Source organism: Cervus elaphus, chromosome 5, assembly GCF_910594005.1.
Source record: "Cervus elaphus chromosome 5, mCerEla1.1, whole genome shotgun sequence".
NCBI classification, from domain to species: domain Eukaryota; kingdom Metazoa; phylum Chordata; class Mammalia; order Artiodactyla; family Cervidae; genus Cervus; species Cervus elaphus.
In genome coordinates this window covers 106,528,367-106,553,094 of record NC_057819.1, presented here as the reverse complement: position 1 = coordinate 106,553,094, position 24,728 = coordinate 106,528,367, and the positions used below count along the sequence as shown (strand labels likewise).

General features: G+C 45.0%; 1 protein-coding gene across 5 annotated transcripts; it reads left to right on the top strand.

Annotated features, from left to right (window-relative positions):
* Positions 1-695: 695 nt before the first annotated feature.
* Positions 696-24,076, top strand: PRPSAP2 (phosphoribosyl pyrophosphate synthetase associated protein 2). 5 transcript variants are annotated; one of them, XM_043904026.1, is made up of 15 exons: positions 710-849; positions 4,877-5,113; positions 5,222-5,316; positions 5,539-5,689; positions 6,546-6,598; positions 7,121-7,187; positions 8,946-9,118; positions 10,793-10,908; positions 13,527-13,582; positions 14,723-14,871; positions 15,898-15,968; positions 17,087-17,233; positions 20,319-20,430; positions 21,167-21,247; positions 21,793-24,076. In XM_043904026.1, exons 4-15 carry the CDS (start codon positions 5,571-5,573, stop codon positions 21,810-21,812), a joined length of 1,164 nt encoding a protein of 387 aa, XP_043759961.1. In that variant the 5' UTR covers positions 710-849; positions 4,877-5,113; positions 5,222-5,316; positions 5,539-5,570; the 3' UTR covers positions 21,813-24,076. The 5 variants fall into 5 exon arrangements, with proteins under 5 accessions (XP_043759962.1, XP_043759965.1, XP_043759963.1 ...); XM_043904028.1 differs by lacking the exon at positions 4,877-5,113 and having other exon boundaries at positions 704-849; XM_043904027.1 differs by lacking the exons at positions 4,877-5,113; positions 5,222-5,316 and having other exon boundaries at positions 696-849.
* The last annotated feature ends 652 nt before the right edge of the window (positions 24,077-24,728 follow it).

The window sequence follows — 24,728 nt, the reverse complement described above, 5'->3', positions numbered from 1 at the left end:
TTAAGCCAACTTTTTCACTCTCCTCTTTCACTTTCATCAAGAGGTTCTTTAGTTCTTCACTTTCTGCCAAAAGGCTGGTGTCATCTGCATATCTGAGGTTATTGATATTTCTCCTGGAAATCTTGATTCCAGCTTGTGCTTCGTCCAGCCCAACGCTTCTCATGATATACTCTGCATATAAGTTAAATAAGCAGGGCGACAATATACAGCCTTGACGTACTCCTTTTCCTATTTGGAACCAGTCTGTTGTTCCATGTCAAGTTCTAACTGTTGCTTCCTGACCTGCATATAGGTTTCTCAAGAGGCAGGTCAGGTGGTCTGGTATTCCCATCTCTTGAAGAATTTTCCACAGTTTATTGTGATCCACACAGTCAAAGGCCTTGGCATAGTCGATAAAGCAGAAATAGATGCCCAAGGATACAGGCCAATAAAGACTTGAACCCAGATATTTGTAATTCCAAACAGCAAAGTCCGCACTCGCTTTCACGTGTCGGTGATGATCGCGTTCCTCTGGTACTGGAGGCTCTGCCCCGCCCCTCGCCTAACCCAGCCCCACCCCTCCAGTCGGCCCCGCCCCTCTCACGACCTCGCCCTGCCCCCTCGTCCGGCCTAGCACCTTCCTGCTGGACTCGAAGGCCCCGCCCCTCCCCTCTGTGGGCCCCGCCCCCGCAGAGGGTCTCTCCTGAGGCCCCGCCCACGTGGCCCCGCCCCCAGGCCTCGCTGTCGCCGCGGACGCCGTTCTCGGGCTCCGAGTCGCCATTTTGCTCCTGGACAGGCTGCCTGGTGACCGGCGCTCTCCTCCTTCGGCAGCGGAAGCTGCGGCGGGGCCGGGGCTGGGGTCGGGGCCAGGTAGGCGGGCGGGAGCCGGCGACGGTGGTGGCGCGGCCGGCGGGCCGGGCCTGTGAGGCGCAAGTACAGGGGCGGGGGGCTCGGTGGGGGCCGGCCGCGTGCCGCCCACAGCGCGGTCCGGTCTGTCGGGGTCCGCGGGCCTGGCGCGAGGCCGGTCCGGCTGGTCTGGGACCTGCGGCCGCGGGCGGAAGCGCGGTACCGGGCCGGCCTCTGTCGCCCGGAAAGATGCTTTCTTCCTCTGCCGGCCCTCAGAGCCCGAGGGCGGCGGAGATGTGGCTGTGAGGCAGGCTTCTGCTGTTCAGGGCCCCTCACCCCCACCCCGACTGCACAGTGATGGTGCGGATTTTTCCCCCTTTTATTGACACTGCCGCGGTTTGGGTGTGTAGCTTTTGCAAGGAGTAGGAAATTCGGGATGGAGATTTGGAGTGAGAAAGTGTGATTTCTCATGTGTGAAGATGTTCTGTACACAAGTATAAGTGATTCGCCCACGTTATTGAACCCCACAAAATCCTGCCCGTCTCCTCCCTATTCCTGTCCCGACTTGGTCCATTGCTCTTATCACCCAGTTCCGCTTGTACCTGCTTAACACACACTTTCACACAGTCTGGGATATTTACTGGGATATTTTTTATTATGTTGAATGTATATTCAGAGTTTTACTTAATTACCCCCATTATGTAACTTTTCCATATGTTCATGGTCATCCTCTTAGAAAAACCATGCAGTGGCCATCATTGAGCTTTTTCCTTCTTTCCCTACAATAAATTCTCCAAAGGGGAAATACCGAGTCATGTGTTCTTTCTTTGGCACGTGATATAAATTGTTCTCCAAACAAGGGGTGTTTACTACAGACGTTTTTATAACCTGGTGTTTGTCAGGTCTTACCCCCCTGTAATGCGGGGTGTTTGGTCACCCTCCTTGGTTTTGGGAGACAAGCTGAAGCTGACCTGGTGTCTGCTGCTTCCAGGAGGGCCACATCTCCAAGCCGCCCCCAGCACTGTGTCTGAAAGGGGTCGACTTGTAGTGTAATACCTGCTTTACTGGGTTGTCATAAGAATTCAGAGCACTCAGAAAATGGTATTTAGCTGAAAGAAAACATTCTGATGGAGAGACAGCAGAGTGCCTGGGATCCCAGAGGCATGGGGGCTAATTACATCTAGGCTTTACCCTTCTAATTCTTTTAGAATTCATATCCCCAAAATGTGAAGAACATCAGAATAAAAATAATAATTCTTTATGGCACCTTTGAGCTTGCAAACTACTTTCAACTCTATGTGTTAATTAGTGCAGCTCAATGAGGTCAGGCTTTATTCGACCAACATACGTTATCTGACAGACGTGTACTGAGCCTCTCCCTCTGCCAGGTGCTGTTCTAGGCCCTGGGTACACAGCAGAGAAAAGCATAGTGGGAAAAAGTCTCTGCTGTCCTGATCCTTAAATTCTGCTGGGGAAGCTGTTTTTAGCAGGCTTCTATCTCTTGTCCAGAGGGGAAAGCCAAGAACGGGTAGCTGGTAATTGGGGAGACAAATTGGCTCTTCACACTGCAACTCCAGCTGTCTTCAGATGGAGGGTGTTTACACACCTTGATGCCAGGTGTGTGACACCTTTCTCGTCTGAGGTGTGGATGAGTTTTTTTACGATGACTGCTAGTACTTATAGAGCAAGTGGTCTTTCAATGAGGTTTGGTTCATGAGACTTTGAACAGATTGCCCCATCTCATTCAAAGAGAAGTATGACCCACTTTGTGTGAAGTGCTGAGATTCTATGGAAAGGGTGTGTTTTCATGTGTTATATATAATTCTCACACATTCCAGAGTTAATTTAGGATAAATGTAAGGGTGAATGAAGTTTATGGGGCGAGAAATGGGAATGTTGTCTTTACACTCTGTTCACACTAAAACCTTGTGCTAATGAACTTTCTGCCCTCCCATCCCAGTGATTATCTTGCTTCTGAGGATTTTCTTTAAAACTCTTCCTGAAGCTTGGAAAAGAACACAATTTGAGTTTATGATAGGAAAAGGAGAACTGAAACTAGCAGCTAGTTCTGTTGTTTGACAAGCTCTTGAAATGGACAGTCGCAGAACATGGCTGTACTGATGCTTGTTCCCAAACAATCTCCCTGCCTGTGGCATGTTGGGGTCTTAGGTTTTGTCTATTGAAACCTTCTGCCTGGACTGGAACCCTAGAGAGCATGGTCAGTGATGAAGGACTTAAACCATGATCAGTAATACCAGGCCCAGGCCAAGAGCGCCATCTTGAGATAGGCTGAGGACTGCCGAGGGGAGAAGGAATTTGAGGTTTCCCATAAACCTTCAAGGAAGGGACAAGGCCCAGAGGTGGCAGCTGCCAGGAAAGTAATCATTGTGTATTCTGAGGAAGGATTTGGAATGGCTGGGATATCCCTCAGGGTGTGGGCGTTGGGTCCGGACTGTTCAGGTGTCTGGAGTGGCTCATTGGTAGGAGTTCTAGAGATGGACTGAGTTACTTCTGAGGACTCTTCCTTCCCCTCAGACACTGATTCTCAGTGTTAAACGTCCACTCAAGAAGACCGTTTTCCTTTAAGAAGCTTCTTATTTGAAGACTGGGGGATGTAAAAAGGTTGCCACCCCTATGCATATTACGTGCTTGTTCAGTAGATAGGGAAAATATTACGAGCTGACTCCTCGTAGCTTCAGTTTACCAAGGGTATCCTGTATGTGGGGCAGTGTGTTAAGTGCTGTACAGGAGCTAATCTTACAGTGACCCTGTAAGGTCAGTATTCACAGTGGCATGGATAAGGGTGCGAGAGGTCAGTTTATGTGAGATTTTGCAGTAAGTTGAGGGCAAATAGGAGCTAAGATGCAAACCTGGGTTGACTCTAAAGCTTGTGTTCATAACTACAGGAAAATGAGCTGTATTTTGTTTAGGAACAGACCTCTGTTCCTAAACACAGCCATAGAGGGGTTGAGAGGTGGTGTTAGAAGACAACCAGGATCTCCTCCAATTCTGAGTGTTGAGGGTTAAATAGTATTCTTTCTTTCACTTGCACCAGCCCCCCTGCCCAGACGCTATGCTGTAAAGCTGGGTCGGCATGCATTTTCTGTAGAGGGCCAGGTAATATTTTAGGTTTTGTAGCCCACACCTAACTCTACCACTGCATCCATAGACAGTTTGTAAACAGTGAGCTTGGCTGTGTTCCATTATAGTTTTATTTACAGGAATAACCTGTTTTGGCCTGCATGTACCTTGCTCATCCCTGCTCCAAAGCCACTTTCCGGTATACACACCAGTGGTCCTTCTTGGTCTCCTTAGGGCTTTGGCCAGTTGTTCATATGTTTCTGTTTGTAATTAATAGGCCAAGTCCAGTGGGATGGCCCACGTTTCCCACTGTGAAAGGCCTCTGAAGAAGTGTTTTCTCCTAGCCTGCTTGTGGGACCATGAGTCACCCACCCGTGCCCCCTGGCAGTTGCTGCAGAGGAAGATGCGTGCACAGGGAGGCCTGTTTGGGTTGGTCACCTGGCTGCACCAGGGAGCCCTGGCAACGGTTAAAAAGTGCACAGTGGGTCTCTCCTTTCTGCTTGGGTTCTCAAATATATTGTTTCAAAATAAAGCAGATTAGAGATAGATATGTATGATGGTCCCTTTTTATGTTACAAATGAATTTTTATACATTTTTTTTTAATGGGGAATCACATGTGTGAATGTGTAAACAGCCTGATGGTATCTGTATCAAACCAGTAATAAGAACTTGTCTCTTCCAGGGAGGTAGGTGGGAGGAGCCTGGGATCGGATCAGAGCTGGTGACATTAGTCTAAACTCTCATGTTTCAGTTTTTTACAAGAACGTACTTGTGTAATTAAAATTTAAGAATAACAATTAAGATATGGGCTCCAGGCTTTTGCTCCCTCTACCAGCCTTCCAAGAGCCAGCCGAATAAACATAACGGCTGCGTTAATGTGGCCGGCTTGCTCGGAAGACTCCTCCATCCCCCCAGGCCTCCTGGACTGCTGATCCTGCACCCAGTCCTCTGCCTGCCTTTCTCCATCAGGATACTCGCCCCAGAGTGGAAGGAGGAGGAACATGTGGATGACTCTGAAGGCCTCTAGGCCAGGGTCTTTCTGTGTGCCTTGCTGCTGGTCAGTTATGTGGCTGAGTCACTTTCCTTCAAGATTATTGTAATCTGCTCAACCTTGTGTTCCAGTTGAGGAAAGTGCCGATGACCTGGTCAGGCTTAGACAGGACCCAGGACAGCTGCAAGGCCGAGGAGGGGGTTTGTGGTAAACAGGTATTACAGGGAAAGCTGGGTGTGGATGGGTTATTTATTCATTGTTTAAGGATCAGTCAGTTCTTGTCCTTGCTAATGGCTCTGCCATTTTTCTGTGTGTTAATCCAGGAGGAATTTTGTTGTCAGAAACTAAAAGGAGGTTGTCGTAATTGACTTTAAGCAGCAAACAGTAAAACACTGAGCTCTTCAGCTCCACCTTTCTTGTAAGTTTATCATTTATTCCCAGTAGTCAAGAAAATAATTGAGTCGTATGATGACATCTTTCCATAAATTCAAATAGACTCCCTGCTTGTCCATATACCCGTTCAATGTGAAAGACTCTATTATGGTAAAAACTAATTTCCTTCAGCTCATTTGCTGTTCAAAAATATTCAGGTGTATTTCATCTCATATGACAGTTTTTAACATATTTGGTATCTTTCTAGGCGCTGAGAATTGGAAAACCAAGAAGGTTTTGATGTTTTGTGTGGCGCCACCTGAATCAGAAGCCAAGATGAACATAACCAAAGGGGGCCTGGTGTTGTTTTCAGCAAATTCGAATTCATCGTGTATGGAGCTTTCAAAGAAGATCGCTGAGTGAGTATAATCACACTGTTAAAGTCTGTGCTTGTTCAGTGGTGGTTTACGTTTGATATTCATATTGGCGCTGGTGTTAACTTTGACAGCAAACATTTTACAGTGAATCTGCATGTCATCCGTGCACTAAGGGTTCACCTTTTGTAAACTGTTATCACTCCTACACATGGATTCAGGAGACATTTACCAGGGACTCCTGAGTGCCAGTGATGGTGTAAACTGCTACATTTGTATAGAGCTCTTTGAGTACAGAGAACAATGAAGTGTCTATGCTATATGAAGGTAGTTCACAGGTTACAATTCAGTATAATTTTAGTAACTTATTAAGTAAATATTGAACCCCTGCTGTGTACTATACTTTGATCTAGATACTGGGGTATAACAGTGAACAAGCCGGTCAGAATCCTTCCTTCTTTAGTGGAGGCGCCAGTCAAGGAGGAAGTCAACAAACACACAAACAGGATAACTTCAGGTAGTGATCTGCGCAGGAAAATCAGAGATGGGGCAGGTCGTGCCGCTTTAGCTCAGGTGCTCAAGTGCCTGTAAACCTGTGGGTGGAATGTGAATTGAGAAACAGGAAATGGCAGCAAGTAGGAGTTGGGGCAGAGCCCTCCAGGCAGAAAGGGGACAGCAGGAATGTGACTGGAGTGCAGGGAGCCCCAGGACTGGGTAGGTGTAGGGTGGAGGTGCGATGGGCTAGGTGACCAAACAATTTGAGATCCACTTTAAATTTTATAATAGCAATATCTCTATTTTTAAAATTTGTTTTATTTTCATCAATTTCTAAATCATCTTAATAGTAAAGATGTATCTGTTTTATTACTGTTTCCGCTTTTTCCCTCTTTCTCTTCTCTAGGCGGCTGGGGGTGGAGATGGGCAAGGTGCAGGTTTATCAGGAGCCTGACCGAGGTGAGTGATTCTGTTCCCTTGTGATGGCTTTTTTGTGGTACCTGCCATTCCAGCCCGGCCCTCACCCTCCGTGACTGAGCAGTCAGCCTTAGTGTCCAGTAAGTTCTGTCTGTAGGAAGGCAGACAGGGGTGGGCCATCATGGTGTTCCCACCCCCACTAATACCAGCTACATAGAGAATCTGGGGCCGGTCACAGCTGGGGACTTAGAGGCTCAGCCTCAGACCTCACCCGAAGGCAGTTGCTGTCAGCTGACGGAAGCATGAGCTTGGCCTGGGTTGAATCTGTCCCCTGGGGCAGAGTGCATGTGTCTGGTGTGGCCCTGGTGTCAGGTGGCATTTTCAAAGTGTGTTAATCACAGTGTGTTCATTATCCTCCATGGAATCTAAAGCCTTGTAGTGAGTTTGTAACACTTCCAGTTTCCATAGTTTATAACCTTGGGGAATGGTGCAGATTTTCCTGTGGGTTTTTAAAAAATGATGTGCCTTGTTCACCCTTCTTCTCATTTCCCCTTTTCCTGCCAGAAACAAGAGTACAAATTCAAGAATCTGTGAGGGGAAAAGATGTTTTCATCATTCAGACTGTTTCAAAGTGAGTAGCTTATCCACCAGAAATGTTGTTGCTTTCTGGGTCTCTGTTTGGGCTTGAATGTCTAGCATAATAAGAGTTACCCAGACAAGAAGGGCTAAGATTGTTTTAAAACTAACCTGATCTTACTCAACTGATCTTTCTGACATAGCTGCTGACTTTCCTGTGTCCTTTCTGTGTGGGAATAGCTGCACACTGGGGGAGAGGCATGGGACAGTGAGCACCTGTGACGTTCACTGTCAGGAGCCAGAGTCTCATAGAGCTTATAGGGAAGCTCTACTAGTTCCCAAAGAGAACAAGCAGCAGGAGAGGTGTTCACTTAGTTGGGGTTCTTAAAGCTTTTCCTGCAGATAATTTAAATGTGATCACTATGTGCTGTCCTGCCACGTAAGTTAAAGGAGAAGAGAGACGGTAGGGAAGGCAGGTATGTCTCTGTCTGCTGTGACTTCTGGGAGCTGTGTGTTCTAGAAATTGTCGAGTCACAGGCGTGTGCACTGGGGTAGAAGATTCAGTGCAGTGAGGTGTCTGCACCATTCCTTTATCAAACGCCACTCTGTCTACACATGTCCGTGAAGGCTCTTAGATGAAAATTTTAACTCAGCAGTTTTTAATAATGTCTAGAAATGAGTTTGTATGGTACATCAGTTTTTAGCCTAGAGATTCCAAAAATCGCTGCACGCTAAATGTACATTTATATGTAAAATAAGTGCCTCTTTTTACTAAAAGTTTAAGAAAATGTTTAAGTGAAGAAAATTATGTCCATTGACTTAAGTTTTCTATAATCCAGAGAACCTGCTCACCCGAAATCTCCAGGCTTCCCATTGCTCTTTCATGCACTCACTTATTCAGAAACATGTCAGGTGTGCAAGAGGTGTGAAAGATTAGAATGGATCACAGATCCTGATCTTCATGGAACCTGTGTTCTGTGACATGCAAGTGACATAATGAACAAGTAGATTATCCAGTTTGTCAGGAGGTGACAAGGTCTGTGGGGAAAACCAGCACAGTGTGCAAGGAAACTGGCGTGACGGTGGCAGGAGGCTGGAGTGAGGGTGGATCGGTGGGTGACCTCTGACAAACACTGGAAGCCAGTGCCAGCTGGCGAGGAGGTCATTCCAGGCAGGAATGGGGGGCCCTGGACGGAGGGCCCTCAGGTGGCATGAGGACTGGCATGGAGGGGCATGGAGAAGGAGTGGGGTGCAGAGAGGGAGTGGGGCAGATCCAGAAGGGGCCTCAGGAGCCCGGTGGGGCCTCAGGCATCTGCCACAGGCTGAGTAGGAAACCATCCCTGGGTCCTGGGCAGAGAGTCTGTGGTCTGACCGTGACTCTAAGATCAGCCAGGTGCTATGCAGAGAGTGGCGGCAGACAGACTGCCAGGCACAGGGGGAGGGGGCGGGGAGGGTGTGGGTGCAGCTGTTGCGGTCCCTTGGGGAGGTGGGCCTCGGCCTGGGCAGCGCTGGAGTGTGAGATGCTGCCTGTGTCTGGACAGGAGGGCAGCTAAGGATGCCTCTGGGGCTCTGTCCTGAGTAAACGGGAGTGAACAGTGCTGTTCTTGGTGGGAAAGGAGGTAGAGTCATTGGCAGAGAGGCAGCGTGGGGGCTACTGATGGAGGCCTGAGAAGAGTGGTGTTTGTCTCTTCTGTGTGTCTGGAGCCTGTCTTGGCCAAGGCGAGCGTGGCATGTTGCTGATGCTTAGCTGGGACTGAGAAAGGTCGTGGCAAGTCTGACACCCTCCCTGCTGGTCTTCGCCCTTGGGTTGCAGGGATGTGAATACCACCATCATGGAGCTTCTGATCATGGTGTACGCCTGTAAGACCTCCTGTGCCAAGAGCATCATCGGCGTGGTCCCCTACTTCCCCTACAGCAAGCAGTGCAAGATGAGAAAGAGGGGCTCCATCGTTTCCAAGCTGCTAGCCTCCATGATGTGCAAAGCTGGTGAGGGGCCGGCATTGATGGTTGATGGGGGTCTGGGAGTTGCATTTTTACCTGAGGAATCGTAAAGCCTCATCTTCACTGACTCAGAGCATTGGACAGAGCGCCCAGAGTGATGTAGCTTCCAGATGGTGAATCTATAACAGACGCCCATGCTGACAGTTTGCTCCTGGTCCAAACTCTCTGAACACAAAGCTCATGAGGACAACTTATTTTTCCTAAATTCTTTGTTTAAAAGATTAAAAAGTTGAAATGGCAGGTGGCAGTCCTATTGAGGCCGTTTTTAAAGTAGAAAAGGCATTGGAATCAGCTACTCTAACACAGCAACTCTCTTTATTTTCACCTCTTCTCTTTCCCAGGACAGCTTGGCATATTTTGCAAACCCTATGTGTTATTTTGTGTTGTGCATTTTTCAGTAACATCCTAAGTGTCTCCTCTTGTTTCTAAATAATTCCAGAGTTGTTACTCTGTGTGTGTGTGTGCACACGCACACAAATGTGTACTTGTGTATATGACCATAGAAGGCACACATCACAGAGTTGCACAGACAGAAAAGAATAAGAAGTCCCCATATCACTACCTTTTAACACACTTAATGCAGAATAAATTTCTCCTGTAGCATTTCAAAGAAGACAAAACCAAAACAGAAAATGACCAGACCTGAACCCCAGTGACCTCCAGGCACACCCTGTTGAGAACTTTGCTGAAGGGAGCAGATGGGACACCGAGCTCCCGAGAAGGTCCCCTGCCCTCCTAGTCTTGCTCATGATGGGCCACCAGGCTTTCTTGCTCTTTTGGGCAAATTTTGCTTTATAAAATTTTTCCAATTGAATTATATGTATGTATGTGTATGTGTATGTAAGTATTTCCATTTCAAATATCCTTCAAGGAGCCAGTGGGATGAAGATTCTTCATTTTTCCCAGTTACAGGCATGTGAGGTTTACCTTAATATCTGAAGACATTATGTCTTAATCTGGCTTTATCACGCCTACTGACACAACTTCAGGGAGAGGGAATCTCTCTCATAGAATTATCAGAGGCATTTCTTCATCACTGTGATTTTGTCTCTTTTAAATTGGTGTGAAAACCGTGCATCTCTCTGTAAGGAGAATCACCAGTCTTTTCCTTCTGAGGGGGGAAAGCCCAGGTTCCCACCTGCTTAGGAGAGGGGGCATCCCCATGTTCACCACCCGGATACTCCCCAGAGCCCTTGCTCTTGGGGCCTCAGGGAGGCATGGTCATTCATCAGCTCTATGTCCAGTCCCTCCCCGTCTCTGGACAGTAGGGGCGGGGAGCCTGGTAATGACAAGCTTCCCGTCAAGGTGACCAGCCACGTCCAAGAGCCCGTCTCCAGAGCTTTCAGGAGCTCTGTGTCAGAGATGGGATCACAAACCAGATGTGACAACAAGAGATACTCCCGGTGCTGTTAGCACTGAGGGAGTGACAAGGGGTTAGGAGTTCTGTCCTGGGGGCAGAGACCAGCATTTATATTTTCTATTATCTCATAATCTCATTGTACTAAGAATCTGAGGAATAAAGATGCTGAGTTTTTGATGAGAGAGTAATTTTAGACAGTAATTTATTCCATATAGTATCTTGTTTTATATAGTGCTTATTCATACAGTGCAACTGGTCATGAAACAACCTCTGTGTGTGTGTCTGCTTTGTTTTCAAAGGTCTGACTCACCTCATTACTATGGATTTACACCAGAAGGAAATCCAGGGCTTCTTCAATATTCCTGTTGACAACTTGAGAGCATCTCCCTTCCTCTTACAATACATTCAGGAGGAGGTGAGTTAGCTCAGTCTTCTCAACCTTCTATTTAAGGCTGAAACGTGCATCTCCATCTCTTTGGGCTCGATGAAGGATTAACATTGATGTGTTCTGCTTAAAGTTGACTTTATGAATATAACTGGTATACTTGAAACTCTTCATCTGCGGAGCTCTGAAAGTTGCTCTTTTTTCTCTTGGACCTCAGGTGCCTAGAATCACCAGCCTGGGCTGGACCCTCTGCAGGGCACTCCCTAGCTCCAGCCTGGGAACTGTTCTGAATCCTGAATCCTCTTAGTGCCTTCTGAATTTACCTTCTCTCCCTCTACAATATACACATAGTTGCAGATATTGATTTGTATGGGGGGGAAAAAAAGGAGTTGATATATTGTTTGTGTTGTTCTGAAACTTTCTTTCTTTTCCTATTGTTATGTAACTTTCTTTCCTTTCCTGAACTGGTGTCTGGTGGTCTTTCCATGTTCAGATAAATAGGATTACCTCTTTCTTCATGATTGTTACACAGTATTCCAAAGTTCAGACCAACTGTAATGGATAGTACTTTCTATGCCAGTGAAAATGTTTACTCTGCCTTCAGAATGGCAGCTAAACTGCCCAGTGTGACTAGAGAATGGAATCCTTGATTTCATTTGAGTTTAGTTAATTTAAATATAAGTAGTTGCCTGTTTAGGTGTTAATAGCACAAGTTTAAAAGAGCCACAGGTTTTTCATCCATTTCCCTCCTGGCTGGATATTAGGTGGTTTAATTTTTCATTCTTTTAAGTGAAATATTTTATTTTTAAATAATGTTCCACTGAAAATTCTTTTCTCAGTACTTAAAGTACTTCAGTACTAAAAGCAGTACCTGCTTTTCTCAGTACTTAAACAAATGCTCTTCGAGATATACTAGGAAGTGGAATCATGATTGAAAAGTATCTACATTTTTAATATTTTACTAAATACTGCAAAAATTAAGATTGTCTGAAGGGCTGTATTAATCTGCACTTGGACAGAATTCCCCATGTGATAGTGCTTTATCTTTTTGCTGTGGTTTTGAAATCTCTGCATGGCATGTCCGTGAACATCTATGACCCATGAACCAGCATCCAGTGAGATGAACCATCTTCATACATCTCACTGGATGCTCAGTGGGGCCTTTCCATCCCCTACGAATTTTGTTTTCTGTAATTTGGATTTTTCATTTCTTTCTTCAGGAGCTTTTAGATATTGAAAATCTTGTATCTAGTCTATATGTTATTTAACTGTGTTTTGTTCAAGTTTTGCTTTTTCCTGTACTGAATTGGTGGGTAAATTCCATGGCTTGCTCTCGCTGACATTTTCTTACAACCGTGTCCATCCTGCCCCTGAACCAGCCAGCTGCTGACCTTCTTACTTTGACCATAATGAACTCCACCTTCATAACAACTTGTTCTTTCTTTATGCATATGATTTCCTGTTTTGAGTCCCAAGGAGAAAGTAGACCTGTTTTTATTAAAAAGTCCTTTCTTTTAAAGTTTCCTTTTCTTTGCTTTAGTAACTGTTCCTTCATTAGTTATTTCTCCTCTTGGTTGGGTTTGGTGCTGTTTGATGATGTTCTATGAGGCATGGAAGTACATAAAACAGTTCATAAAGACTCCCAGGAAAGATGAGGAACATGCGAAAATGAAAATATTTTGTGCTATTTATGTGTATAGATGGACCAAATGAAGAGACATCTTATCCAAGTAGGTATATCTATAATAGAACCTTCTTCAAATTCATCAGGGTTTTGTTTGTTTACTGAGTATTGATTATTTAGTTTTTCCCACATGCTAGGCATTGTGCAATAAATATTCTAGATGGTGGTGAGTGCTTATGTTCCAATTCACCAATCTAGCATAATTGTGAGAAATCAATGGGGATATATCTGAATGGAATAACATACTTTAATGAAGTGATTAGATTTTAAGCACATGATTTGAAAATATTGCCCAGATGAAATCAGAAACAGCAAACTACTGCTTAGCTGAAAAGCATTGCTAGTTCTGTCCTGTGAACTCTGAGGAGTTGGTGCTGGGTGTCTCTTCAGTTGTTGTCATCTTCATCCAGATCACTCAGATGCTCAGAGTGAAAGGCTTCAATGTAGACAGACATTTGCTTGTTTTCTTAAAGGCTCTTAGTATCTTTGTAAAGAGTGCTGGGCTGATTCTGTTAGCAGTTTGGTTTCTTTCTTCATTGGCTGTGACAGTTACATTAAGTAGTCACTTGTTTAGAAGTTGACAAATGCCTTCGATTCAGGTACAGTGAATATCCTCCTTGGGCTGTGAAATTACATGTAAAAGGGGTCCATGAGAGGACTTCCTGTTGACTTTATAAAAACATCTTTACTGCCACTTAGATATGAGCTTATTACTGATTAACTCTACTTTTTTCTTAAAATAAGTCTGTGAGATTCATGCCTTGATGATAATTTTTTTTCTTAGGTAAGCATTTCTTCATTTTCCAAAGAGGAAATTTACTTTGAGTTTTCTCTCTTTTTGGAAAATGTTCATGTGACCAGCTGACATTTCTGAGTGTGTTGGGGTGTTGCTTTTTATTGACTGTGGAGCTGGTGTGAGCAGCCTTTTGAGACATGGCAGTCACCCAGCCTCTCCTCTTCTCAGATCCCAGACTACAGGAACGCAGTCATCGTGGCCAAGTCTCCGGCCTCAGCCAAGAGGTAGGTGGGCGCTCACAGCTGCTGTGCAAAGCCACACCTGAGTCCAGCCCATTGAATCCCAGTGTTCTGGGTACCATTGCAACAGCTCCCACTCTGGCCCTTGCTTTTTGACCTGGGGACTGACAGTGTACAGCCTGTCTGCCAATTTCATTTATTAGGTGATGATTCATCATCCTCCCTTGTCCCAGTCCCCATCTGTGACTGCCGGTCACATTTCCTACCAGAAACAGTCCAGGACTGTAGAGTCCTAGTCCTGCACTTGGGTAGCTGCTGGTGGTTCATCTTCACATCTGTGATTTAAAATACCAGCGGTGGGGGGCGGGGGGGATACCAGCGAATATATTTTGAGGTTGTTTACTGCCTTTTATTCAGAGAACTCAGTAATTTATTAACAGATAATTCTATCCAGCCAAGAAGCCACTGATTGGTATGTGTTAAAAAGTGACATTTTACAAAACTTTCAGACATTGCAGTTGTGCAAATGGGGCAGTGCTGAGAGTTCCATGTAACTGGAGTAACTGATAAGACGGGGGTACAGAACCTGCAATTGTGTTTGACTGAAAGGGTGTCAGACACAGACATGCCCTGGGGGTGGTGTGGGTTCTAGAAAACAGTGTCTCAGTAAAGTGAGTCACTTGGACGTTTGGTCTCCCAGTGCATATAAAGTTACGTTTACACTACACCACAGTCTATTCAGTGTGCAGTAGTGTTATGTACTACAAACATTGTACATCCCTTCATCCAAAAATACTTTATTGCTAAAAAATGCTCCCCGTCATCTGAGCCTTCATACTCTGCTGAGTAGTTAGCATGCTTTGTCTCATGTGTTGGTTCTCACTGTTAACCAGGTGAGCAGGTAGAGTGCATAGCTCCAAGTGAGGAAGCAGAGGCTTCAGGGAGGTGAACTAGCCTATAACCCAGGCTCACTCGCTGGCTGCGTACCCACAGGCCCCGCAGGGGGACATGTGTCATGTGGGTTCTCCACACTCTGTCCTTGATTCCCAGAAGCTTAGGTTGTTTCATTCTCCTTTTTTACTAATCTCTTGGGAAACTTCATTTTCTGAGTTCCTGTGATACTTCTCTGTAGACATGAGCAGAAACCACTTTGCGTGGCTGTGACCCATCTCCTGCTCTCCCTAGGGCCCAGTCTTTCGCTGAGCGCCTGCGACTGGGCATCGCGGTGATTCACGGGGAAGCACAGGACGCAGAGTCCGACCTGGTGGACGGGCGGCACTCCCCGCCCATGGTCAGGAGCGCAGCCGCCATCCACCCCAGCCTGGAGATCCCCAGTAAGCACGCAGCCCCGGGTCACTTCCTCTTTGCCTTTAAGGCTGACTCAATTTCTTTATTGAATGTGAAGTACTTCTTGTCTTTTTGTTTCTTAAGTTGACAAAAACTGGTACCTTTTTCTGACTGTGACAAATGCATCTCTGATGGCCTCTTAGCAGCGGTCTGTCTGGTCCCAGCAAGACCCATGAACATGCCCAGTTTAGACTCACTTGTGGCCCAACAGGGATCGCATTCGTCCACTCAGTAGTGTGTGCTAGAGCAGAGGTTAATGTGGGCAGAAAGCTTTAGGTGCACAAGTTATTCATGGTCCTGTTATTTCTGATGCAAAATACTAGACAAGTAAATAGTTCAGAGGGGAGGCCTTGGTGAAGAATGTCGCATCAGCACAACTCATTATGCAGCCCTTTGAAAGAAGTGACTGGAAACAAGAGAAAACCTGAGGAATGTGTGTGAATAAGGCAGAGTGTCTTATTCACTGTCTTCTGCCTGGGTCAGGAGGGAACATGAGGAATGTGGTTGTGACTGGCTGTTGGAGTTGTGCATAAGTTTGTTTTTGTCTTTAAGAAACTTCTTTCAAGCTTTAATAACGCCTTTTCAATGGGGAAAAAATACTGCTTTTGTTTGAGTCTCTTAGGGAGAAAAAGCTTTTCCTCTAGCCTCTTTAGGTTCACTGCTCAGGAGGCTGCAGTGAAATAAAACTGTCAACAGACAGATTAGCAAGAGAGAAGACAGATTTTAGGAGAAGGTTGGAATTTGGGGCTTAGGGGAAGGGGAGTAGGGCAGGGGCACTGATGGGAAGATGAATGGCTCTTGGAAAGGGCGAGGGGAGACAGGACCGTGTGTGGCGATGTCTGTGTAGGAGCGGCACTGACCTCTGGTCTGGGTGATGAGAGCCAGGCTTCTGTGTTGTTCCCGGATCAGGATTTATGACAACTGAATTCTTTTGGGGGCTCTGCTTTTAGGCAGATAAAGGGATGTCAGGAAATCAGATGCAGCAACTTGTGTGTGTGTTCTCTTCTGACCAGTGCTGATTCCTAAAGAAAAGCCCCCAATCACAGTTGTTGGTGACGTGGGAGGAAGGATCGCCATCATTGTGGTACGTGTGCCTCTTCTGTGTTACTGATTGTCGTATTTACCCTCGTTAGCTTGTCAGCTCACCTTGTTAATTGTGCTGGGGATCGTGCTATGGCCAGGTAAGTCTCACTTAAGTTGGTGGGTGTCTTAGGCTAAATGTTTGCTTTGGTCCAAAAACTGGGAGTTGTTAGGTGACCTCCAGCTTCTGTCCGACATGACTCCCAGGACCCTCCTTGGACTCGGACATGTCCTAGAACAGCTGTCAGAACCCAGGCAGACACTAACTTCCCAGAAGCTCCCTGAACCCTGTGAGGGGGTCATTAACTCCATTTCCAGCCCCCTCCCCTCTCTGGAGGAGTTGAGGGGGCTGAAAATGCCGAGCTTCTCATCATGGCCTGGTCTTTCTGGGACCAGCCCCACCCAGGAGCCCTCCAGAGTCACCTAGTAAAGACAAGAGACTCTTGTCGTGCTCTCGTTACTGAGGCATCTACAGGTGCTTTAGAAGCCTGCTGTCAGGATCCAGGGACAGAAACCACCATATGTATTTTCTATTACCTCATACTGGGAGTCTGTGAGATTTGAAACCACTAGACAGTGTATTTTGTTAATAGTAATTATTGTTTTTCCATTATAAAAATATATATAAGACCCCATTTCCCATACACCCAGGAGAAAATTTGGAAAATAGGAAAAGTAGCACCAAAGGGGAAAGAACCTGGTGGAGTCAAAGCATCTCCTAACAGATGCCGTACTGGGCATTAACGTACGGGTGCGTGTTCCTGGAGCCCCTGCCTGGTGGAGCATTGCTCTGGAGAGTAGGGACAGAGAGACAAGGGCCCAGGGGCCGTGAAGTGACAGCTGTCATGACTGTCCAGCTGGGAGGCCCAGAGGGAATACCACGGAAGCCAGTGACCTTGCTGTCTGGACCAGGTCACCGTGGACAGCGAGCATGTCACAGCAGATTTAGCTCCTCCCCTCTCCCCATGATCTAGACTCACCTTTGCGCATGTCTTCAGTCCCTCCTCTCTCCCCATGGTCTAGACTCACATCTGCACATGTCTTTAGTCCCTCCTCTCTCCCTGTAGTCTAGACTCACCTTTGCACAAGTGCTCATGTCTTTTGCTGCGTCTGTAATGCCAGGATGACATCATCGATGATGTAGATAGCTTCCTGGCCGCCGCGGAGACCCTAAAGGAGAGGGGTGCATATAAGATCTTTGTGATGGCGACCCACGGCCTGCTGTCCTCTGATGCCCCCCGACTGATCGAGGAGTCCGCCATCGATGAGGTAACAGAGCCGGGCCACGTGTGGGCACAGCTGCTGGTGTACATGGGCCCCTGTCCTGAGGTCGTGAGAGCAGGTGGAGAGTTAAGAGTGGATTCCTGGCATGAGTGCTGTTTGTTGGTCACTGGCCGTAGCCTCTGCTCCTGACAGCAGCAGTGGGTGGTAGTTTTAGTAACTTCTATCGATGGAGTACACGGTGCCTGCAAGTACTGCCCAGGGTCAGGCACACATCCACCCTGAGCTCCGATACACTCCTGTGGGGAGAGTGAGAGACATGCAGAGACCTCAGGTTGGGCAGCCATGAGGTGCACGTGGGTTCAGACCCTATTTGCCTGATGTTGAGGCCCAGCTCCCCGACAGACACCTGTAATGTGACAGAGAGGAGGGCATGCTGGCCATCTTCCTACCTGCCTGTGGCACCTGGCTGAAGTGAGCCGAGCAGGCGTCCCTGCCCTGCTGTGTCCACCTCGGCCCAGCGCCTGGCTGGTGAAGTGAGCCAAGCAGGCATCCCTGCTGTGCTCTGTCCACCTTGGCCCAGGGCCTGGCTGGCTGGAGAGCAATTGTGTGAATCACATGTTTATTATCTTTTAAGAAATAAAAATGCTGTCTCCTCTACATTCCTGGAAGATCAGGCAGAGAGCCAGTCTGAGTCCTCACGGTGGCCAGGTGGTTGCATTCTTGGTGCTGGTTTGGCATGATCCCTGACCGTTCCATTCAAGTCTCGTGTGTGGACTTTCTTGTTATGAGCTGTCTTGAGGCTTATTTTGAAATAGGAAATATGTATTATAAATAATAACTTGAGAAGTATTCCCATCCTCTGTTTCTTTTAAAGAAGGCTGAGTTTTTTTTTTTATTTATAGCTTTTGAAAAATGTTTGTTTCTCCTTTTTTAGATGTTTTATCAAATCTTAACTTTTTAAAATAGCAGCTTTATTGAGATATACTGGAAAGTGAAGGTCACTCAGTCGTGTCCGACTCTCTGTGACCCCATGGACTATACAGACCATGGAATTCTCCAGGCAAGAATACTGGAGTGGGTAGCATTTCCCTTCTCCAGGGGATCTTCCCAACCCAGGGATTGAACCCAGGTCTCCCACATTGCAGGATTCTTTACCAGCTGAGCCACAAGGGAAGTCCAAAGTCCCCACTTATCCACAGGGGATGGGTTCCTCCGCCTGCCAGGGGATGTCCAAAACTGTGCAGGATAGTACTGAACCCTGTGTGTAGTCTGTGATGAAGTTTGTTAGGCACAGTAGGAGATAAACAATAACTAATGATAAAATATAACTATTATAACAACATACCTTGTTGTGCAAATTTAATGCCTTTTTTGTCTTAACTAAGCACTTACCACACACTGTAGCCATAACTTTTGTGGTTTGAGGTACAACAGCAAAACCAGCATGAGTTTGTTTCCTTCTACACGATTTCACAGATGGATGATTCATTCTTACCAGGGATCTTCACAATCTCAGTGCACACAATTTTTTTCCTTCCCTGAGAACTTTTGCCTTTTTGCTTAAAGGAAACACTTAGCAGCTTCTCTTTGGTGTATCTGAATTGCCAGTATCACTGCTCTTGTGGTCTGGGGCCATTATCAAGTCAGATAAGGGTCCGCTGGTCACAGGCACTGTGAGGCACTGCCGGGATAGGGTCTGCCGGACAGAGGGATGAGTCCCCTCCCAGATGGGGCACCACGGGGTGAGGTTTCCTCACACTACTCGGCTCTCTGCACGATTTAAGACGTTTGGGTTATTTATTCCTGGAACCTTCCATGTAATGTTTTCAGACCGAGGTTGACTGGGGGTAACTGAAACCATGTAAAGTGAAAGCTTGGATGGTAGGTGGGAGGAAGGTCTATAATTCACATGCCTTATGACTGACCCATTTAAAGTATACTAGAAAGACAAATGTCATATATTGCTTATATGTGGAGTCTTTAAAAAATGGTACAGATGAGCCTATTTACAAAACAAATAGTCACAGATGTAGAAAACAAATTTGTGGTCACCAAGGGGGACAGAGGGAGAGGGATAAACTGGGAGATTTGGATTGACATATACACACTATGATGTATAAAATAGATGATCAACAAGGACCTGCTGTATAGCACAGGGCACTCTACCCATCAGTACTCTGTAATGCCGTGTATGGAAAAGCAGCTAAAAAGGAGTGGATATGTGCATATGTATAATTGATTCACTGTGCTGTACAACAGAAACTAACACATCGTAAGTCAACTATACTCCAATACAAATTCATTTTAAAAAATTAAGTATATAATAATCTTCAGTATTTTCACAGAAATGTGTAGCCATTACCGTCCCCACTTTTAGAACATTTTCAGGCTGCCACAGTGGAACTCCTTAACCTGTTGTCTGCCTCCGTTTCTTCTCAACCCACTCATCTTTAGGTGGCTGCTAATCCGCTGTCTGTCTCTGTTAACAGGTTTACCTAACCCGGCCTTCTCATATAAATGGAGTCGTATAATACATGCCTTTGGTGTCTGGCTCCTTTCACTAGCATAATGTTTTGAAAGTTCACCCGTGTTGCAGCAGGTGTCAGTACTTCATTCCTTATTTTTGCCTAATGGTATTTCATTGCCTGGATGTAGCACATTTTGCTTTCTATTCATAATTTGGGTTGTTTCCTCTTTTTGACTATTGTAAATAACACTATTACGAAACAGGTTTTCAGATGGAGATGTTTTCATTTCTCTTGGGTGTCTACCTAGGAGAAGAATTGCTGGGTCACACGGTAACTGTATGTTTAACCATTTGAGGAACCTCCAGGCTGTTTTCCAACACAGCTGAATCAGTTTGCATTCCCACCAACAGTGAATGAGGCTTCCAGTTTCTTCACGTCCTTGCCCATACTTGGTGTCATGTGTCTCTATAGCTGTCACAGTGGATACAAACCTTAACCTAAGATGCAGGTTGTGTTCACACTGACTGAACTCATACTGAAGGCAGAGTAGACCCCAGTCCTGTAAGTAGGACCTCAAAAGGGTGAGAATGTGTCACATTTTCATATCCATCCAGGAGGCTACTTGGTGTTACGACCTCTCCTTTCTTCCTCTTGATTGGCAGGTGGTGGTTACCAATACAATTCCACATGAAATCCAGAAGCTCCAGTGCCCCAAAATCAAAACTGTGGATATCAGCATGACCCTCTCGGAAGCCATCCGTCGGATTCACAATGGGGAGTCCATGTCCTACCTTTTCAGAAACATAGGTTTAGATGACTGAACACTGTTCTCTTAAAAAGTCCCAAGGGCCACACTGGAGTCGTGAGCGTCCATACTCTGAGGCGCATGCCCGGCTGGATGCATTTCACGGGGGCCGTCTGTGTCTTGTTCCTTCCTTTTGTTAATTTCTATGAAGACAGACCCACTTTTTATGTCCATTTGGGTGTTTGTGAGTTTGAGGGGCAATTTTTATAAAAGAAAAACTTTATTCTCCTCCTAAGTAGAATAAATTAAGACCTGGTTGTATTCAGTTTAACCGTTTAAAAAATAACTTGGAAAAAAACTTTTAAGCTCACAAACGGCCTTTATCGAAAGTTGCTGCAGCCCAAGTGCTTTTAAAAAGTTAGTAAAATAAAATGATCTGCTGTATGATACTGCAGTTGAAAAGCCAAAAAGATTATGCTGTTAAATCCAGTAGGTTACATTTTTAGAAACGCTTTTATAGACAAGCATATGGAATATGTGATGGTTATTTATTTTCTGCAACAAAAGAAGGAATAAAAACATACTGTGTTTGTGTGTTTTTTTTTTAATTTTGTGTTTTGGCAATGGTTTTATAACTAAAATAAAGTGGAAGCTGAATATCCATGTGTGGATGTTGAAGTGTTGGTCAGCTTGTGGGGATTTCTGCAACTTTGGGTGGTGTAGTTGTGTCTTTGGGATGTAATGTTCCCTGTTCTGTTTGTCCAGGGCCCTGCACGTTCATGACGCATAGTCACTTGACTGCAGCAGGAGAGGAGTTGGGACACCAGCATGAGCCACTGGGGTCAGGTCAGGAGTCGGCATGAGCTGCCGTCTGCATCTTGGTGTGGCTTTGTTCTGCTCCTTGTCAGATAGCACAGTCATACTCGAAACAAAACGCACCGCTGCATGCTGTGGATGATGAGGTGCTGGAGGGAGGGGGTTCCAGAGGGCAAGCGCTGTGACCCTGGTCAGTGTCGAGCATCTCATATTGTTTGTCAGAGTTCAGAGCCCAACACTCTGCCTTAGAGTTTATCAGGCGTGAGATACGGGGTCATCTAACCACAATCCCCTCCAGCTCATGCACACAAAAAAAGAAGCCTTTCTTACAAAGAGAAAAATTGCTTTTTTTTCTTCTAGAAAACCTTAAACCTTTGCTTTCTGAGCATGTGCTCAGAAATACCTGAGAAAGCCATAAGCTTGCACCTCTGTCTGACCTTGGGTTTCTGTGCAAGCAAGACGTGAGGGCCCCAGTGGGGTTGTAGATTTCCTGGCTGAGTGTTGACGGCATGCCCAGGACTCACAGCCCACCTGCAGATTGGGAATGCTGTTCTCTCTCTCTCTTTTGGTTTCAGAGTTTTATGGAAGTGTGTGATGACTCACTAGCTGACCACTAAGCTGACTGTCCAGAGATTTCAGTTGCCACAAACAATGAAGAATGCAGACTTTACAGAATCAGTTGAGAAAAGCAGACAGACCCTGTGGATGGAGAAGACGCTGATTTCCATCACATAATATTAGAAATAGCAGTTTTCAACAACAAAAAGTTCCGAGGTGTCTAAAGAAACAAGGTTGCACCCATATACAGGGTCTTCCTTGAGGAAGCTCAGACTTTAAATGTACTAGACAAAGACTTTAAATAATTTATTTTAAACATGCTCAAAAAACTAAAGGAAAGTATAGGAATTATATGTCACCGAATGGAGGATATCAATAAAGAGGAATAATAAAAATGAATCAAATGGGGAGGATTTGTGGAAGATGGTGGAATAGGAAGCACCAGGAATCTGTCTCCATCTAAACAGTGGCAAATCCATCTAATGATTTTGGAACTCTGGAGTCTTGAAGGTTTGCAACTTCCAGGGAAAGTGTTAGATGGTAAATGTAGCTACCTTTTGTCAAATCCAGCTCTTTGTAAAGTTGCTGATACCCGACCCAGACTCCCAACCCTGCAGCAGGCAGCTCTGCATACATTCCTGGAGCAATCTGCACAGTTTTGTGGGAGCCAGGATAGGCAAGAAGTCCCCTCCTCCAGACAGCAGAAATCTGTGCTCTGATAGCAAGTAGCTACTTCTTGGCACAGAGATCCAAAGAGGCTGGTAACCATTGTTACTTCACCCTGCCCCACACCCCTACCATTGTTGCAAGCTCCACCCTGCTCCCGCTGAAGAAGGGGTAGTTCCTAACTCACTCTATGAGGCCAGCATTACCCTAGGACAAAAACCAGACAAAGATATTACAAGAAAAGTAAACCAAAGTCCAAGATCTCAAGAACATAGGTGCAAAAATCCTCAACAAAATATTAGCAAATTCATTCCAACAATGTATAAAAAGAATTATGCACAACCTAGTGGATTTATCCCAGATATGCAAGACTTTTCTCAGCAGTTGAAAATCACTTCATGTAATCCATCATACCAACAGACTAAAGAAAAATAATGATTATATCAATGCAGAAAAAGCACCTGACAAAATTCAACATCCATTCATGACAAAAGCTGAGTAAAATAAGAATAGAGAGGGAACTTGATCTTGTTGAAGAATATCTACTGACAGCCTACAGTGAATATCATACTTAGTGGTGAGAAACTAGAAGCTTTCCCACTAAGATCAGGAATAAGCCAAGAATGTCCCCTCTCATCACTTGTTTTCAATATTTTGAAAACTTCAAAATATTCAATAGCTATTGAATAGCTTATTCAATAGCTTATTTCAATAAGCTGATGCAATAAGGCAAGAAGGGTTTAAAAGGTACACAAATGGGGAACGAAGAAATAAAACTGTTTTGTTCTCAGATGATATGATCACCTATGTAGAAAATATGAATCAAGAACAACTCTCCCAACTCATTACTAATAAGTGATTATATCAAGATTGTAGGATAAAAGTCAATTGCTTTCCTGTATACCAGCAAAGAACAAGTGGAATTTAAAAGTAAAAATACAAAACCGTATACACTATCACCACAAAAATGACGTATTAAGTATAAATCTAACTAAATAGGCATAAAATCTATGTAAGGGAAACTACAAAATGGATGAAATAAATTTTTAAAAACTAAATGGAGAAATAGCCTACGTTCATGGATAGGAAGACTTGTCAACATGTCAGTGCTTTCCAATTTGGTCTAAAGATTCAATGAAATTTCAATAAAGATTCCACGAGATTATTTTGTGGATTTTGTCAAACTGATTCTAAAGTTTACATGGAGAGATAGAAGACTCAGAATAGCCAAGGCAGTAATTGAAGGAAAAGAACATATTCACACTACCTCTCTTCAAGCCATCTGTAAAGTTACCATAATCAGGAGTGTGGTGGGACTTCCCAGGTGGGCCAGTGGTTTAAGACTCTGCATGTCCACTTCAGAGTTTGGTTTGACCCCTGGTCAGGGAACTAAGATCCCACATGCCCTATGGCAAAGCCAAAAACAACAAAAAAATATTGTTGAAAGAAAAGACGGATCAGTTGAACAGAATAGAGAATGCTCATAAACAGACCCACATAAATATAGTTAACCAATGTTTACAAAGGAGCAAAGGCAACACAGTGGACCAAAAATATTCTTTTCAACAAACAGGGCTTAAATAACTGGATGACAGTGTGAAAGTGTTAGTCACTCAGTCATGTCCAGCTTTTTGCGACCCCATGGACTGTAGCCCCCCAGGCTCCTCTGTCCATGGAATTCTCCAGGCAAGAATACTGAGTGGGTAGCCATTCCCTTCTCCAGGGGATCTTCCCAACCCAGGAATCAAACCTGGGTCTCTGGCATTGCGGACAGATTCTTTACCGTCTGAGCCACCAATAACTAGATATTCACATGCAGAAAAAAAAAAAAGGAATGCAGACTTAAATGTAAAAGTCAAACTCCTAGAAGAAAATCTGGATGACCTTGGTTATTGCAATGGTTTTTTTCAGATATGACACCAAAGGATGATCCATGAAAGAAATAATTGATAAACTGGAGTTCACTAAAATTAAAAACTTCTGCTCTGTGATACTCAGTGTTAAGAGTGAAAGACCCGTCATAGACTAGGACAAGTCTTTGGAAAACAATTATCTGATAAAGGACTAGTAAAGAGAACAATTAAATCTCCATAAGAAAATAAAAACCTGATTAAAAATGAACCATAAAACTTGGAAGTGAGATTACAATATGCTTAGATTTAAGTGATTTTTGGAGAAAATTCCGGGATTGATTTGTTATTATTGAAATTCCACTAAGACAAAGTAATAGGACTTTGTTTTTGATCAGTTAAATAGACATCAATGTCAACATATAGAATTATTTTTT